Consider the following 17,847-nt stretch of genomic DNA (forward strand, 5'->3'; position numbering starts at 1 on the left):
GTATTTAAAGTTGGCTTTCAAGATCCTACGAGCAAAATGGTCACATGGAATGAAGACGATGGAACTCCCTACAACTTATTTGATGTCAAGTACAATCATATTTCTAATAGTTACATCGCATGAAGTTGCAATTCCTTCAAATACTCACTTGCCAGCAACAACTTTACTGGTGTAATCAACTTTACTCTTTCTCACCTTGGAGGAAGTCCATCGTCGTAGATATCCATAAGTTTCTAATGAACCCCACCACCTGGTCGTCATCTTCCTTCGCATACATGTGTTCTATAAACAACTGGAAGCATCAAGGACCATATTGGGTGATTTTTAATTTTTGTTTTTAGAATGTTTGAATATTGTGTATTTGTGGTTCTAGAATGTTTAGGTAGAGTGTATTTGTGGTATTCGAGTTGTGTTTTGAAGTAGTGTATCTTTGTATTCGTATTCGTACTTATTTTTGTTGTTTTAGGATAGTTTTTTCGTTTACTAATTAGTATTTTCTATTATATAAATTTGTTTTGCTATTTTTATAACTTTGAAACTTGTTTGCCATTTTTGAAACTTTAAAATTTGCTAAGCTCTAAGTTTTGTCTTTTAAAAAAATATTTTATTTATGTCATCACAAGGTGAAATTGCCATAACAATCCTAAAAAGCACACATGGTGGCACAGTTACTTTGATACTTGCTCTACCTACTTGATTCTCACTCTAACTCTCATTTTTTTTTCTCTTAAGATTTTGTTGTTGATATCATAAATAATTTTTCCAAAACATATGATATTATTTTCGTTCATCCAATTTTTGATAACAAAATTTTAAGAAAACAAGAAATTAAAGTGAGTATCGAGTAGTTAGAGTGAGCAACTAGAATCGATATCAAACTAGAGCGAATATTTTGTAGCTAAGCCTCCACAAGTTCTTTTCATAGGGACTATTCGAGGCACCAACTAGTTGGTAGAGTGGGTTATTGTAGCCCACTTCATGTATGGGACACCAAATAGAATTGTAGTGTGTACAATTAAATACTGTAAATATTATTTCAAAACTCTATTTATTATAGTATTTATTATTTACTACAATATTTACTATTTTACACTCATCATCTCTTTTCTTTTTCATTACAAAAATAGTCTACACTTTAAACACAAGCTATTATAACTTTATAAAAGTAATCTCCATCCTAAATATTAACTATATAACACTCATTAACGATAATAACCACGGACAACCAACTCAAAACCTCAGACGACCGAAATAATAGTAATGACGAAAGCAAAAGACCGAAAAAAACTTTTAATTTTTCAAAACGTAGACCCTTTTAGGCTACATCTTTACGAAAAACCCAAAACCTCCGGAGGATTAAATTTTGCAAGTTGCGAGTGAGGCTGAGACAGTGGCCGTTCATCTTTTACCTCCAAAAACCAGAGCACCAAAACCAAATCAATGGCAGCCACCGCCGGAAAATACCTCAAAAACTTTTCCCACTGTATCACCTCAGGCATTCGCATCCCCATATTTCCTTTCTCTCCTGTTCTCACTTCCCCCTTCTCTTCCACCATCCATATAAGACGACAGCTCCTCATTTCCCCTTCACTTATTACACAATTCTCTTCTTCTCCTACCCATTACACCTCTGCAAAGTATCTATCTGTACGCATCCGGTGCCGCAAAGATATCGTGGTGAGCTTTTTGTTTTAATTTATTAGTTCATCAAATGTTCAACTACAACTTGGGTGGAGTACTCATACTGTAAAACATAATACTAAGACATAGAAACGATAGGAAAGGAATTTAGACTGAAAACACATACCAGGAAACGAAACCATTGATTCAATACAAGATCATGGGAAATGTAGAACAAATTGGGAGCTTGCTGGATTACCGGAGCAATGAAATTTTCCCCAACTTGAGCTAAAGAGAGGAAATTCTGTGACATCTTTGTTTTTCTGATATACAGGATTTGCTTTCAGAAGCTCTGCTAAATTTTGGTGCGAGCTCCACTAGTGTTGATGAAGACGATGCATGTGGTCGCTCTCACGAGGTGGGGTTCTTATCCTTAATGGGGGGTTTTCCCCTCAAATTTTGAGTGGTATATGGATCTCTACCCGTTACTTGATTTGGAATGTTTTGCAATCTTCATTACTGTCAATGATAGAAAGTGTTAGAAAGGGAAAAAAGGGTCTAAAATAAAGTCTGTGAGCTAAACCCTGTTTTAGTACAAAATAGAGTTATACATATAGAAAAGTGGATCTCAAAGTAGATAAAAGGCATATTATAGTGATTCATATAACTATTAGGTAAAATAAATTTTATTCTATCACTGGTTCCATTATATCTCAGTGACACCTAGTTATGAAAAGATTTCCGGGCTCAATTCAGTAAATTTCTACAGAATTGTTTGTATTTGGTTGATAATTCATGCGATAACTTTATGTGCTCTTTCTTTAATTCCTTTCCAGATAAGCCCACAAAAGTTACAGTCAGGTCCCAGGGATATCTCTATCTCTGCCCCTTTTCCTGTCCATGTGATGCTGAAAAGGATGCTATGTTTGTAATTGGAAGTGGTTATGTAGAAAGAATAATTTAAAAATAAATTACGTCGGCAGATAAATATCTTGATACTATGTTCCTGACTGTCAAAATGTAATGATAATTTGCTTTGTGCAGATATATGTTGACACAATATTCCCTGATGGTCAAGATGTAAGTAAATGCATCTCATATGCGGCTGATTCTGTAGGCTTGAAGGAGTTACCTTTATACGAAGTTACAATTGGTGAACAAGATGATTGGTTAAAGAAATCCCAGGTTTTTTTTACCTGTCTGTTCTTTTTATTGGTAACAATTGACTGGATATTGCTGGAATGTAACGTGATTGTAGACCATGAGCAAAGCTCAGCTATTTGGCTAAACTTGCTGATCTTATGAGATTGAGCCTTATAGCTGTTATGCCATTGTGACCATATCTGCAATGACTTTCCATGGGTAGGAAAGGGAGTTTTATATCATTGTGACACTTAGGAGTTTGCTCTAACTATTTAGTGGTCAGGAGAAGAACAGATTTGTTACGACCTTACTTGAATAGGATCTGTTCTATAGGTTGTACATCTGTGTCCTTGAGTTCTAAGGAGAAGAACAGATTTGTGTAAGATGCATACCTGCTTGATTTCGCTTGCTCAGTAATCCTGCTATCGTGTTTTTGATTGGAAACTTGATCAACTGTCCAATTTCATATCACATGTGACTGCCTTCGGTGGAAAAATAGATATTGAATACTACTGTCTAAAACAGAATATCTCTTGGAATTTTTTTCTCCTTTTTCCTTAAAAAACACTGCACTCTTCAAGGTAGATGGTCCATCTTTTACATGCGTTGATAAGCTCGACATTCCAAATTTAGTTACTACTTAAATATAACTTCTCTCTTGCATTACAGGAATCATTTCAGCCAGTTAAGGTTATGGAGGGACTTTGGATAGTGCCCGAGTGGACAACTCCCCCGGTATAATGATCTAAGCATCCTCTTTCAAACTTTCTGTACTTGTCTGTCCATATATTTATCAATTTTAAATGGCAGAAGCTTTGAATATGAAAGTTCAGATCATAATGCATCTGTATTTTGTTTTGAGTTCATATCAAGGATGGGGAGGGTACACGTAATATCATCTTGTTAATCATCATTAATTGACCTAGTGGTCAATAAGGGACATGACTTTAATAAAAGACTTAGGGAGAATGAAATTAATCCATAGTGACCACCTACCTAATATCTCCTACAAGTTTATTTGACACCCAAATGTTGTAGGGTCAAGCGGGTAGTCTTCTGAGACTAGTTGAGGTGCGTGTGAGCTGTCTTGAACGCTCACGGATATGAAAAAAATGTACGATCTTACTTCATAAATCTTCAAATTCTATGCCCTCCTTGATTAGAAGAATAGCTGATGGCCTGATAGTAGGGAGTATCATGCTCTCTTGTTTACTTCATAATCAATGTTGGCATAAATAGAGAACTTATATGAACACTTAGAGCTGCACTGAGAAACTGCATGTAAACTTAGCAGTTAGTTACATCCTTCGATGGTTCAACCAGTCTCTTAGGAGAGAGTTTTCAGGCTTTGATCATTGGCTCACAAAGAAATTTAACTTTAAACTTTGATTGGAAATAAGAAAAATACTTGTGATTCTTTGATACTATCTCAAATTCCTAATAGAATCGCACCTTTATTTGTACAGGATGTCCATGCGACAAATATTACTCTATATTCTGGATTGGCATTTGGAACAGGGGAACACCCAACTACAAAGTTGTGTCTGCTACTGCTGCACAGCTTAGTGAAAGGAGGGGAAAATTTCTTGGACTATGGCACAGGATCTGGCGTTCTTGCAATTGCATCACTGAAGGTACAATGTCCAAAATATTTCCACCAAGCTCATACTTCAATGAGGCCTGAGACTGTCATCCAACATCCTTAACACATACACCAATACCACATGGTGCTCTTCATGATTGTTATGGGGAAAAATAGGCTCTGGGTGGCTTGGAGTCTTTTAAAAGAAGATTGTTAGTGAATAAATCTATGTACCTACAGAATTTCCATGTTGTTGGCCTCCCTTCTATCATTTCTAACCATATGACCCTGGAAGAAGGGATTCTAGTTTTTGGGTTTCCAATCCCTTGTAGCTCTTTCTTCCATATCATTTGTGCCCCTCCTCCCTCCAAGGAACCAATATGTTCTTCCCTCTTTAGAAGATTAAAATTTCTAGTGAAATTCTTTGCCTAACAAGTTTTGCACGAGAGAGTGAAAACTCAAGACTCTTCAAAGACTCCTTTTTGTGCAGCCACAATGTTCGATGCTTTGCAGGAAACAGGACCTAGACCATCTTCTGCGGGATTGTCCATTGGCTTTCCCCCTTTGGAGTTAGTTTTACAAAACCTTTGGGGGTGGATATGGCTCACAACAGGGTATTTTTTCATGATTGAGCTTGAACCCTCCTTTTTGCGAGAAAGAGAGTTTTGTGACAGACTTGTTTTTCCACCATTTTGTGGGACATTTGGCGTGTGAGAAATAGTAGTCTCTGTAGAGTGTATGCAAGGTTTGATGTGGATGCTTTGAAAGTCCGTTAGATTTAACTTATCTTTATAGGCATCCATTAATCAAACTCTTTGTTATTATCAGCTTGCTATTCTTGTAATTAGTCTATGTTTATTTTTGTTGGTGGCCTTGTTTCATGTGTGACCTTGTAAATCCTTTCATTTCTCTCTATGAAAACTTGATATATATACATATATATAACAATTTTCTGTACACAATTAGGGCTGCCTATTATATTTCCCTGCATGCGATATGATTCTATTTTGTTCACACCTCAACTCGAAGTGACACATTATTAAGCCATTGATGTTCATTATTTAACTTGATATACGATTGCATTTGCAGTTTGGGGCTGCCTTATCTATTGGAATCGATGTAGACCCGCACGCTATTGAATCTGCCCAGCAAAATGCTGCTCTGAACAATATAGAACCCGAAAAATTGCAACTTCATCTGGTTCCTAGTGATATTACAGAATATAAATTTAGTGAAATATATATCTCTGGAAAGGAGAACTTTGACATCGTCATTGCTAATATACTTCGAAATCCTCTGCTAGATTTGGCTGATTATGTTGTCTCTTATGCCAAACCCGAGGCAGTCGTTGCTCTCTCCGGTCTTCTATCCGAGCAGGTATCTTCTAGGACTAGAATCTATTGGTCAAAAATACAAATTTTAGCTTGGTAAAGTGCTAATCCAGTACCTAATTTGATCAAGGGTCCCATGACTCCCATCCATCTGTATGCATGTAAAAATATTTTTTCTACTGGGTAACATTTGCTCAGTTAATAGTCGATACTAGGTATATATATATTTTTTGCCTGAATGTATATATAAAATCAGTCTGAACGGGTACCATAACCTATTGGAAACACATTGTTTGACTTGGCCACGTTTTATTTTGTTTTGTGTACATTTACAGGTTCCAGCTATTATAGAACGATATTCACAGTACTTGGAAGGCATATCAGTCTCAACTATGGATGATTGGGCCTGTGTGAGTGGCAAAAAGAAAAGGCTGCTTTCTGGCAGCTGATAGAATCTCACTCAGCTATTTCCATAACTTTCACGGAAGAATGACTAATTTGATTAAAGCATCATAACGAAGAATATCTAGTAATTATCGGGTAAGTTGTGCAATTTCTACAGACTTTGCTACTTTGACAATGGAGAGAGGTTAATGAAATGAATAAAATTGGATCATTTATTGTTGGGCAGAGCTAGAAGCTTTCATAATTTTACGTCTAAGATGGACTAAGGGTGATCCATCTCTTGTCCCTTCTTCGCTCCTTCCCTACCTGTATTAGGAATTTAGGAAGTTATGAAACAAGGTAGGCCTGTCAGACATTTGACCTCAATTTCATGGAATCTGAGAGGGTAAAATCATATTGACTATCTCATTCTACTTGAGATGATGTTTTCTTTCAGGTATTTTCTTGTTACCAGCACAGGTCGAGTATTTTACATTTTTCCAGTAAATTTTCAACGTTTGCAGAAATTTTCTTATCTTACTCTTGCTCTCGGGAAGGCTGCAAGGATCAGGCAACAACCAGGTGTTGTTCGAAGAGGACGACTTAAGTGCCAAATGCTGCAATCAACTAAGCCCTTTTGAAAGCTGAAATATTATGTGAAGTTATGAATGAGATCAGCCCCTCTCCCATGCTTCAACCAGAGGATCATATTCATAATTCATAAGTGAACGAGGATAAGAAAAATGTGCTTTTAGTCTTGGCCATATTTTAACTGTAACTTAATGTAGTCAAGTATTTCAAATTGGCGTTTGTAAAAATAATTTATTCAGTGCTCGTTTGCTGGAACTGAACTAGTAATGTTCGAACGAAAATTGTGTATGAGGCCACCTACCTAAGTTTAGTCTTCCCTGACTTGAAACTTGCTGTCCAGTTTCTACGTACTTTTTGACAATGGAGAGGTTTCTAGTAAGCTGTTCTAATTATCCTATTTTAAGTTTTAAGACAATACTTAGTTCGTAATTTAATTGAAGAACTATGTAAACTTGCATAATATTTATGAAACTGTTGAAATTTTGGCCAGTTAAATTTTGTCTATCATCAATGAAAGTCCAAGTCCATCGAAAAAATTATAAGTTGGATTGGGTTTAGTAATTAAAGTTGCTTAAGCCCAATCCAATTCAAGTGCATGGTGAAATTTTGGGTCAAATTAAAGATTGAGCTGAAGCCCAATATTCCAATCCAACAACAAATAGACCCAAGCCCAACTACAGTCCAAGCCCAATTTGGGCCCAATAAAGCAATTAAGCCGAAGCCCATGTAAGGTCTATGAGAAACCTCTATAAATAGAGGTTCCATCTCTTCATTTAAGAGCGGGGTTAGAAGAATTGAAGGCGAAAGCTTTCTAAAGATATGAAATTCTGAATCTAAGATTGAACACAACTCTTCCAAAGCTCTAAACATCAGAAAACATATTAAAACTTTAAATGTCAGAAGACATATTAAAGCTCTGAAGATTTAAGCTCCCAAGATCCGAATACTGAAGCTCCCAAGATCCAAATATTGAAGCTCTCAATTCTTGAAAACCAACACTTTCAAGCTCTCTATTGTTGAAGACTAAAACTTTTGAAGTTTCAAAGACTGAAGCTCTCAAATTCTAAAGAACTAAAGATCTAAACTATTTGAAGCTTCAAAGATTAGAAGACTTTAACAAATTAATTGTATCTTCACAACCTACAAGCTAAAGATTCAATCTCCTCAAACTTAAAAAAATGTTCACAATCGATCAACAAGCCTAAAGGCTGCTCCAAGAAGATCAACAAGTCTAGAGGCCAATCGTGCAAAAAGATTAACAAGCTTAACATTAGAGTTTACTTTTCGAGATAAAACATGAAAAAATTATGTATTAGAGATTGTACTCACTATTTCATACAAATACAAAATTCAAATTCCACGAATTAAATTTCTCATAAAATCTTATGTAAAGATATAAAATACGTGTTTAAAAAAAAGAAAATTGAAAAGAAAAGTAAAGAGAGAGAGAGAAAAAAAAGCTAAAAATGAAATTGAAAAAGAGAAATTCTTATAAATAGAAAAATCTAAAAAATATTTATACTTTATGACAAAAGGTTCCAATAGTGTTTTGTACTTCTGGAACTTTTTGTTATAAAATGTAAATAATTTTAAATATTTTTTTATATTTAAATAGACCCCATTGGAAAAGGACAAAAAAATATATGGAAAAGTAAAAAAAAATGGTAGGGAATTTTAAGAAAAAATTAATTAAAATAAAAAAGGGTGAAAAATAAAATTTAAAAAAAAAAGGAAGGAAAAGAGTGTGAAAAAGTAAAGAAACAAAAAAAAACAGTTAATAAGAAAAAAAACAAAAGAAAAAAAAGGTGAAAACAATACAATTAAAAAGGAAGAAAAAGGAAAAAATGTAAATATAAAAAAAGTGAAAAAAAAAAAGGTGAAAAAAAGAAAAGAAAAAGAAGAAAAGAAAAATAAAAAGAAATTAAAAAACGAAGGAAAACCCCTAATTTCCATCATCTTAGATGGATGAATTAAAAACTTTAAAAAATAGAAAAAATAAAAAGTCAAACTAAGGGGATGAAGTGAGCCATGCCAGACTATGGAGATGAAGCGAGTCACGTCCAAACTTTGAGAGATGAAACTAGTCACGCCAGACTTTGAGAGATGAAGCGAATGATCTTTGTATTTGTATTAATTTCCTGAGAAATTTAATTTGTGGAATTTGAATCTTGTATTTGTATTAATTTCAGTATAGTGAGTATAATCTCTATTGCATGATGCTTTCTCTCAAAAAATAAACTCTAATATTAAGCTTGTTGATCTTTTTAGACGATCAACCTTTAGGCTTTGATCTTTTTAGAGGATCGACATTTTTGTTGATTGGCTTATGAACCGCTTTGATCTTTTTAGAGGATCGACCTTTTTGTTGATTTTCTTGGAGCAACCTTTAGACTTGTTGATTGGCTTGTGAACCTTTTCTTAAGTTTGAGGAGATTAAATCTTTAGCTTGTAGGTTGTGAAGATACAATTAATTTGTTAATAATCTTCTAATCTTTGAAGTTTCAAATAGTTTAGATCTTCAATTCTTCAGAATTTGAGAGAAACTTGAGAAAAGTTTCAGTCTTCAGCACTTGAGAGCGTTGGTTTCAAGAATGTAGAATTTGAGCCCTTGACCTTCAATTCTTCCAATCCCCCACCGCCAAATGAAGATATGGAGCCTCTATTTATAGAGGTTTCCCAGGGACCTTACATGGACTTTGGTCTAATTATTTTATTGAGCCCAAATTAGCATAGGCCCTTTTGTTGTTGGACTAAAATATTGAACTTGAGCTCAATCACCATAAACTTGAAGTGGGTTAGACTCGAACTACTTTAATTACTCGGTTCGATCCAATTTTTAATTTTTTCTAATGATGTGACGAAATTTAGTTGCCGAAATTTCTCATTCAACAAAAACTCGTCAACTTATTCCATCTATTAATACAAATCATAAATTTATAAATTAAACACCATTACAAAGACCCTAGTTTCGAGGATATATTTTGACAAATCGTCATTTTCACAACATTTCCAACCTCGAGCTTATTAAAATTTTGAACCAAGGGCCAAATATCCTCTGAATGTTATTTAGAAGTTGGAGTCAAATAGTTATATAATCAATTAGTTCCCAGAGCATCAATGCGAATTCTAGAAGACAGCAAGAAGAAAGGCTCGGGAACCAAACTCGATAATTCGCACTAATACTGGAGTCACCACCTAGAGGGTTTTGTTTATTCATAATAACATGTTAGAATAGAGTGTGAAAATAATTATGATCATAACAAACCTATACCAGGCTTTGGCATCACAATCAAAACTCACGAGGGGATTCCGTTTGATCAACAAGTCATTTTGATCATTGTGATGGAAATGTTAAAGGACACAAATATTAACAATTGACTGCACTAATTATTGTTCATATTTTAAGGCATGTAGATCCTTGGCATAGAAAGTGAGTGATCAATCACTTCCAAAATTTTACAATCTTTTCAATGGCAAGCAACTGGATCTTCCTACATGGCTGCAAAATCAGGGATCTCTTACGTTACCGCTTGAGTTGCCTCCTAGTCAAAGCAGGAGCTCTCTTCGGGATGTAGACCTTGTAGTTCACCTGAAATGAATAATTGCATATCCATGCTAAGAAGTTCTTAATAAACTAGCATCATTATACTTGATGCTGAACATATAAATTTAGTCGGTAGTCAATATCCTCACCTGCACCATTTCACCACCCCGCATAACAGACATGGTTTTCTGTTCAAACTGTGAGCTGTCTCCACTCTCGTGTCTGGACGTACTCAAGCTATTCTCTCCTGAAATAGAATTAAGGGAAGAAGGCTTGTGAGCTGAAGAATCTAAACCATTACGAATATTTTGATCGTCATTATTCCTCATTTGGGTCTGAGTTTGAGCAGTCTCGTCTACACCAATGTCAGATATGGATGGCTTTGTTTGGATAGATTCCTGAGCCGCAGGTGCCTGCTTTATAAGAGAATCAACTTTTGACTCAGGCCTCAAAGCTGCAATAACCAAATTGCTTCTGTTAGTTGTAGAACAAATATCTGCATCTGCCTTCTGGCAAATATTATCATTTATAACCTCCTGGTCTAATGAAGAAATATTCTGCTTCAGTTCATTCATACCATTGCTTCCATTGGAAATTTTACCCAGATTCTGCGAAGAATAGACAGGATCGTGCATAGATGGGACTGATGAATCTATTGCATCTGTAGATTTAACACCATTCTCCTTAACTATCATTGAATTTACCGCATTCCCTCCACCCTGTCTAGAAAACCCTTTACTATTTATCTCGGCATCATCCCTAGGAGATGTCACATGAACTGACTTAGAGACAGGAGAAGACAATTGTTTTGCATCATTATTATGGTCAACTTTGCAATTAGCAATAGTTTCCACATTCCTTGGGGGAGCCCCTTTGAACTTTCTAAGGTTCTCCAAAGCCCTCTGCCTTAAAATTGACTCTAAATCAATACCATTTACGCTGTCAGTCTTTCCAGAACATCCATTCTTCCTTTCATCTAAAGAATGATCATTAGTAACTCCTCCAAGGTTTTTGTTGCTTCCTTCATTTTGAACTCCATCATCCTTTACAACCATAGAGTTCCTATTGTTAGGTACATCCACTTCCTTTTTCTTTTCTACCACTGGCACCTCTTTTGATATAACGTAATCTAATTCTCTTTTACTCGTCGCATCCTTACTATCCATGTCTCCAAGAGAAGGGTGGTCATCTACATCATTAGGCTGATGTGTGGCCCCTTCTTGTTGTTCATTCCCAGCAAACGTCTTTAATTTATTTTCCTCCCCTGCTATAACAATTATGGATCTTAGTCGTCTAAAGTTGTTTCTAACATAACTGTCATCATCAACTTCATTCTGATAATCACTATCTTTACTAGATAAAGAGCATGGTGAACGACTCTTCGACCTGTATCTACCTCTTTCAGTCTTTCCCATATTTCCTTTCCTCTTTCCAGACCTGCCCCTACGCCTAACAACTTCACTCTCATTGCTGGTTGTACTCCCATTTCCACAAGTTGAGCAACTCGAAGAGTCACTATAGGCACCAACACTCGCATCTCTTCTACGCTTCTTTTTGGTTGCCTTCTTCGCCTCACAATGGTCGTTTCTTTTTGAATGCTTCCTCTTTCTGGGATGAGGAGAGCGTTCCCTACTTTGACGATCATGAGATTGCCTTTTGGATCTCTTTTTACTAGGCTTCGCATTCTTTCGCGTCTTGGATCGAGATCTTCTCACTCTTTTGTCATCCTCCGAGCTAGAAGACACTGAAGTTGAACTTTCAAAATCAGTGTCAGAGCAAGAGGGAGAATCATGGCGATACCGCAGCTTCTTGGACTTCAATTTCTTACTACTTTTACTCTTTCTCCTACTTCTCTTCATGGTTCAACCCAAAAAAATAAAACAACACAACAAAAAATGGATGCAAAAGAAATTCGCATCGGCATCAAAACAAACTTATATGAGGTAAAAGGGGGAAAAGAGGGAGAAAACATCCATATTTTACCCGCAACCACATACGAATATTACATTTTCCAGTTGCCAACCGAGAGAGAGAAAAAAATAATTACTAAGAAAGTGAAAGACAGACGAAGAAGAAACTCCTCCACCCAAACTTAAAATTGAAGCATATAAATCGACTAACAGAAGGTTGCCCAGAGATATTCGTCAAATCCATGCCAAATTACAGCCTAAACTACGAACTTTACACAACAACCAAACAGAACATCCAACAAGAGAAGGGAGAAATCAAATAAAGCCAAAACCCAATTGAGATATCAAGAAAAAGAAAACATTCAGCGAGAGAGAGAGAGAGGTAAAAGAAAGTACCTGGGATGAAGAAGTCTTGGAACGCTCCTTCTTGCGAGAAGAAGAGGCTTTTCCCATCTGGATTTAACCTGCAAAATCCACGCCAGACAGAGAAAAACAGATGAAAAGAAAAGGGCAAAATCGAATGCAAAAGAAGAATCGATTTCGAAAGTGGGAATTAGGTTTGAGAAACTGAAATTGAGTGAAGGAATTGGAGGTTAATGCAGGGTTTGCTCTGCTTTTCGGGAGGATCTCATCGCTAAAGGTCTGTTCTATCTTCGATGCCTACCCGTGTTCATGTTCTTCACAATTTGTCTAAAAAATTTTCTATTTGGGTACCCAAACTTTTGTACTTTCACTCTTTGGTCACTAAACCGCTCATGTTTTATATTTTCTTTTGCTATAGGTCACACTACTTATCAAAAATAGGTATTTAATCTTTTTATATAAATACTCATAATCTTTGACAAATTAACTATCATCTTTCTCGAGAAATAGTACTTATAATAATCTCAAAACATTCTACACCACCATATCTACATTAGCCTATATACTCACTTCCTCTAAAACATGGATATCCCCTCTTAAATACTAATATAAACATAGTTCAACTAGCACCAAGCTTGTACTATCAATGAGGTTAGAGGTTCGATTCTTCCACCTCTTTTTACATACTATACCTTCACCGTGAAAGTAATATTTTTGTCCATTCGAGATGATTTAGACATTGTATCTTTAAATTTGTAACAATTTAATTCGAGATTTTAATATATAATAATTTAGTTGTGCTTCAAAAGTTATCACACTTTAACCCCTCTCATAAAAAATAAGTGTCAATTTTTATTACAAAATCCCGTGTAGTTTTATAAACACATATGGTCCTTAATCAATTGAGTAATAAATTCTATTAGATTTTAATAGTATTTTTTTACGGAGTAAATCATTACAAAATTTGATATACAAATGTACTAAGTTGTTACATATTAAAATTGAATGACTAAATTATTACAAATTTTAAAGCATATATACTAAATTAACACGAAATAAGATTCATTAAATTAAATTGTTTGTAAAGTCCAGGGTGCCAAAAGCTTCTTTTTAACTTTTTTTTTCCCCGTTTGGTTCAATAATATGCAAGTCAAAACGTGAATATCAAATTTGATGGCAAAGGGTATAACACCTTCATTAATCAAGTTATCTCTGTATTTTTTTTTTTTTTTCTCTCTCTTTTGAATACAAAAATTACATGAATGAGGATCAAATCTTCAATCTCTAAAAAGGAATATCATATCAATTATCCGTTAAACTAAACTCACTCTTCCGCCACATCACTCAGATCCTCCAAACTCCCCGCACACTATAGCTACACACACAACTCCAAGCATCACCAAACCTACCCATCACCATACCAAAATTCTCGCGACGAACCCTCGTCTCAAGCAAACAGCAAAAAGTAACAGAGGAGGAAGCCAGAAAGTCTGCCACCACCCAAAACCTGTCTCTTATACACATCTAGATGTGTATAAGAGACAGCATTCAACCCCCTAACATTCCAGGAACACCAAATCATGAACCTTGCAAGAAATCACACCTACCACCTCCCACTGGGCCTTTGCCCGAACTCCCGTACATCCCATCCATAACAGATAACGGATCAAGATCTGCCTGCACTAGTGCCAATGCCAACGAGTCTACAAAACATCAAACTGATTACGATCATCAACATGCTTTACAAACCCCGTAATTCCAAGGAACCCATAAACTACTCTGCTCCTCAAAGGAGCTGAACCCGGTGACTCACTGCCACCCCTATACCCTACACCTCCTCTATCACGCCTATGACGACTAGCCATAGTAAACTCGTCAACCCTCCACGCGACCTTATTCTCATCCACTGGGCTAACTCCCCTCACACCAATACCCAAGTCCTGCCCCTTCCTCACACTCTCAATTCCCCTATTCTCCCCCAAACATCCCTCATTGACTGCCACAATACAAAACTCCCGACCCTTTTCCACACCTTGTTTCTCACACGTAGCCTCAGTATGCCTAAATGAACCACAACACGTACACCTACGAGGTTACCACTCATACACTACTAGAATAATAACTACTGACCCCACATTCTAACAGTGACTGAATGGGGCATTAATGAATCACCATCCACCTGAACACAAACACTTGCATACGATAACCGCAGCCGCTCTCTTATTGCAACATCAAAAGAGATAGGTTTACCCACGACACTAGCTAACACTGCTAAACCTCTATCCGTCCACAACTCTAGGGGAACACGCTCCAGTTTAATCCAGATAGGAACAGAATAAAAAACAAAGGTTTCAGGAACAATACCTAGGGACCATTATCGTAATAAGATAGGTTTGCCACCCAAGTACCACGGATCATTCTCCAACACCCAATCTTGTGACTCTACCTTCTGAAATTTAAAGATAATCAAACCGTTCTCCAACAAGGTAATAGTTGGCATCTCTACACATCCCCAAATTCTCTGAATAAGTCAACAAATAACATAATACGGGAGTTTGGCATCCACAAACTGACTAACCAGAGATTTCTTCCACAAACAGACACCCTCATCAATAATCTCTCACAAGGTTCAACAATAACTTTATCATTTTCAACCAATAGGGGAATGAACTCTAAATTACCCCTCAACTTAGACTCAAAAAGGGCCGCCCACGAATTTCCCCCTTTCACGTCAGATCCAGAACCACCAGAACCACACCCCTCCTCTAACCGGTCCGACTTTGAACCAAACCCCCTAGCTAAACCGATTTTGGGAACCGACTCCTCCCACTCACGAAGAACCTGTGTGTCCACCGAACGACCCTCATTTCCACAAATCTCAGCCCGTGAAACCTCCTCACTGCCTGACTTCTGCCCTCCCGAACCTCCCAACTCCGACCCACCGACCAAAGCACCCACGCCTTTCGACCCTTTCCCCAGCTCCCCCTACACCAGTCCACTCCCTTCACTCAGTCTCAGCCCACTCCTAATAGACCCACTCATCCCAGCTCCCTCAAGGCCCAACTCAACACCTCTCACAACCCGGTTTTCATCCGGGCCCCAACACCCTCAAGGCTCCCAGACACACTCTTCATTTCCTGCCCATCAACTAACCCAATACCCAGCTCACCCGTTCATCCCTCACAACCTGATTTTCTTCCAGTTCTAGGTCAGACGACAGAGGCTTCTTCAACCCAACACTCCTCATACCAGACCCTTCACCTTCCTCAGAACGACCATCAGACAACCCAAAATCCTTCACCTCCGAAGAATGAGCACCCTATCCCAAACTGATCTCCGATCTAAGCAGATGAAAGGATTGACGAGCAACTCGACCTCCATTATTCTCCTTCGGTCTTAAAGGCGACCGCTTACGCACTATCGTCACCAGCTTTCACCATGGTTAAACCCACACCTCAATACCTCAAATCTATCAATGCCTGAACCTCAGATCAAAGCCGCGGCTGGAAACGTACCAACAGTACACCTCTCCGTCACCTGTCAACACCCCATATCTAAAATCGTCACCGTCTACCAACAAATCAGCTGCTTAAACCGAAACCCGTAGAACGAAACTCGACGAACACATAGAACTTAGCGAAATCGTAGAACGAAATCGTCACCTCAGTCGCGAACGAAACCCATAGAACCCAACGAACGAATCCAAGAACCTCAGTCGTAAACACAACGGACGAAACACGGTGGTGAACCAGCGAATGAACGGACGCGACTTTGAATCTAAGAACCCAGTCGACCGACGGAATGTAGAACAAACGGATGTCACCAGTCGCGAACCCGTAGAAGACGACCGACGAAAGCCCCCCCGACGAAGACGACCGACGTTGTCTGAAGCGACAACCCACGAAGGTCAACCACACCAACCCGTAAAGGCGACAGCAGTGGTAAAACCATAGAGAGAGCGACAGTAGATGAACATATTACTTTTATTCTATTGTGTATCTTTTTTTTTTTAATTTTCGTAAAAATCTTGTGTAGTTTTATAAACACGTTTGGTCCTTAATTAATTGAGTAATAAATTCTATTGGATTTTAATAGTATTTTTTTACGGACTAAATCATTACAAAATTTGATATACGTATGTACTAAATTATTACATATTAAAATTGAATGACTAAATTATTACAATTTTTAAAGCATATAAACTGGATTAACACAAAATAAGATTCATTAAATTAAATTGTTTGTAAAGTCCAGGGTGCCAAAAGCTTCTTTTATTATTATTTTTTTCCTGTTTGGTTTAACAATATGCAAGTCAAAACGTGAATATCAAATTTGATGGAAAAGGGTATAACACCTTTATTAATCAAGTTGTCTCCGTATTTCTTTCTTTTTTTCTCTTTTGAATAAAAAATTATAATGAAGATTGAATCTTCAATCTCTAGAAAGGAAAATCATATCAATTATCGTTAAACTAAGCTCACTTTAATAGTTGTTCAAAGGTTAAATGCACTAAAGTGCCGACACCAAAATTATGTTTTACTTTTGACCTAAAGAAATTTTGCTTCATTTATTTGAGTATATTTGATTAGGGTATCTCCCAGCAAGTTTGTTAATCTACGAATCTATGAAACTTTATCAAATCCTAATAGAAAAATATTAAACTGAAATGTTATGTGCTTTTAGAAGTTAAATTGTTAGAAACATGTACTAAATTCCTAGATATTAAAGTTTATGGATTAACTTGTCATTTTAATGAATGTACAAATACCAAAAGTGTTTTTTTTAAATCTTAAAATGATCTTTTTCTTTTTTCTTTTTTCTTTTTTTAAAAGAAATAGAGGAACTTAACATTAAACAAAAGAAGTCATATGAGCTTGAAATTTAAGCCAATCCATTTTACAACTAGATAACAATAAAAAAGCGAAACAAATGAAATTTTACATGAACTTTGATGAGCAAGAGTATGAGCACTCTTATTCAATTCAGGAACAATATGTATGAAGTAGACTTCTTGAAATTGAGTCACTTAAGCCATGATATCAACTAAGAATGTAGAAACTTCCATCAAAGGAACTCATCCTTATTGATCATATTGATCGACATGATTGAATTAAAACAGATAGTTAAGTAATTGATTCCTAGGTTCGCAACCAATTTAAGACCTTCCAAAATAGCAACTGCCTCAGCACAAATAGGGAGTCAAATAATGGTTCTAAAACCATGCGACACAGCTCGAACAGAACCTGTATCATCCATCACCACAGATCCAAAACTAGTGGAATTGAGACTCTCTCGATAAGAAGCATCGACATAAAGAACAAAGCAACCAGGATGGTAGGGACTATAAAAACTCATACCCATCTTGCCCTACACCACATA

At 36.6% G+C, this 17,847-nt stretch overlaps 2 protein-coding genes across 14 annotated transcripts; one reads left to right on the plus strand and one right to left on the minus strand.

Annotated features, from left to right (window-relative positions):
- Positions 1–860: 860 nt before the first annotated feature.
- Positions 861–6,956, plus strand: LOC120086083 (ribosomal protein L11 methyltransferase). Of its 12 annotated transcripts, none has more exons than XR_005484145.1 (9): positions 868–1,677; positions 1,955–2,038; positions 2,665–2,805; positions 3,433–3,498; positions 4,230–4,397; positions 5,435–5,722; positions 6,012–6,216; positions 6,308–6,420; positions 6,518–6,956. XR_005484145.1 is itself a non-coding variant. In XM_039042519.1 (8 exons), the coding sequence occupies exons 1-8, from the start codon at positions 1,441–1,443 to the stop codon at positions 6,025–6,027; spliced, it is 897 nt and encodes a 298-aa protein (XP_038898447.1). In that variant the 5' UTR covers positions 861–1,440; the 3' UTR covers positions 6,028–6,956. The 12 variants fall into 12 exon arrangements, 2 of the variants coding, with proteins under 2 accessions (XP_038898447.1, XP_038898446.1); XR_005484150.1 differs by having other exon boundaries at positions 6,585–6,956; XR_005484152.1 differs by having other exon boundaries at positions 6,618–6,956.
- Positions 6,957–9,834: 2,878 nt separating this feature from the next.
- On the minus strand, positions 9,835–12,846 carry LOC120085771 (histone-lysine N-methyltransferase SETD2). 2 transcript variants are annotated; one of them, XM_039041953.1, is made up of 4 exons: positions 12,502–12,846; positions 10,773–12,048; positions 10,345–10,649; positions 9,835–10,240 (listed from the first exon to the last, which is right to left on the minus strand). In XM_039041953.1, the coding sequence occupies exons 1-4, from the start codon at positions 12,556–12,558 to the stop codon at positions 10,175–10,177; spliced, it is 1,704 nt and encodes a 567-aa protein (XP_038897881.1). In that variant the 5' UTR covers positions 12,559–12,846; the 3' UTR covers positions 9,835–10,174. The 2 variants fall into 2 exon arrangements, with proteins under 2 accessions (XP_038897881.1, XP_038897880.1); XM_039041952.1 differs by having other exon boundaries at positions 10,345–12,048; positions 12,502–12,844.
- Between the last annotated feature and the right edge of the window lie 5,001 nt (positions 12,847–17,847).

Source organism: Benincasa hispida, chromosome 9 (genome assembly GCF_009727055.1).
Source record: "Benincasa hispida cultivar B227 chromosome 9, ASM972705v1, whole genome shotgun sequence".
Classification (NCBI taxonomy): domain Eukaryota; kingdom Viridiplantae; phylum Streptophyta; class Magnoliopsida; order Cucurbitales; family Cucurbitaceae; genus Benincasa; species Benincasa hispida.

Bases quoted from the DNA above. Each gene is read 5' to 3' on its own strand.
- LOC120085771 (XM_039041952.1), bottom strand. From the start codon at position 12,558: ATGGGAAAAGCCTCTTCTTCTCGCAAGAAGGAGCGTTCCAAGACTTCT. The intron at 12,049-12,501 runs GTACTTTCTTTT...TGAACCATGAAG, and splicing joins CCAAGACTTCTTCATCCCAG to AGAAGTAGGAGAAAGAGTAA. The intron at 10,241-10,344 runs GTGAGGATATTG...TATTCATTTCAG, and splicing joins GGGGTGGTGAAATGGTGCAG to GTGAACTACAAGGTCTACAT.
- LOC120086083 (XM_039042518.1), top strand. From the start codon at position 1,441: ATGGCAGCCACCGCCGGAAAATACCTCAAAAACTTTTCCCACTGTATC. The intron at 1,678-1,954 runs GTGAGCTTTTTG...TCTGATATACAG, and splicing joins GGTGCCGCAAAGATATCGTG to GATTTGCTTTCAGAAGCTCT. The intron at 4,398-5,434 runs GTACAATGTCCA...TTGCATTTGCAG, and splicing joins TTGCAATTGCATCACTGAAG to TTTGGGGCTGCCTTATCTAT.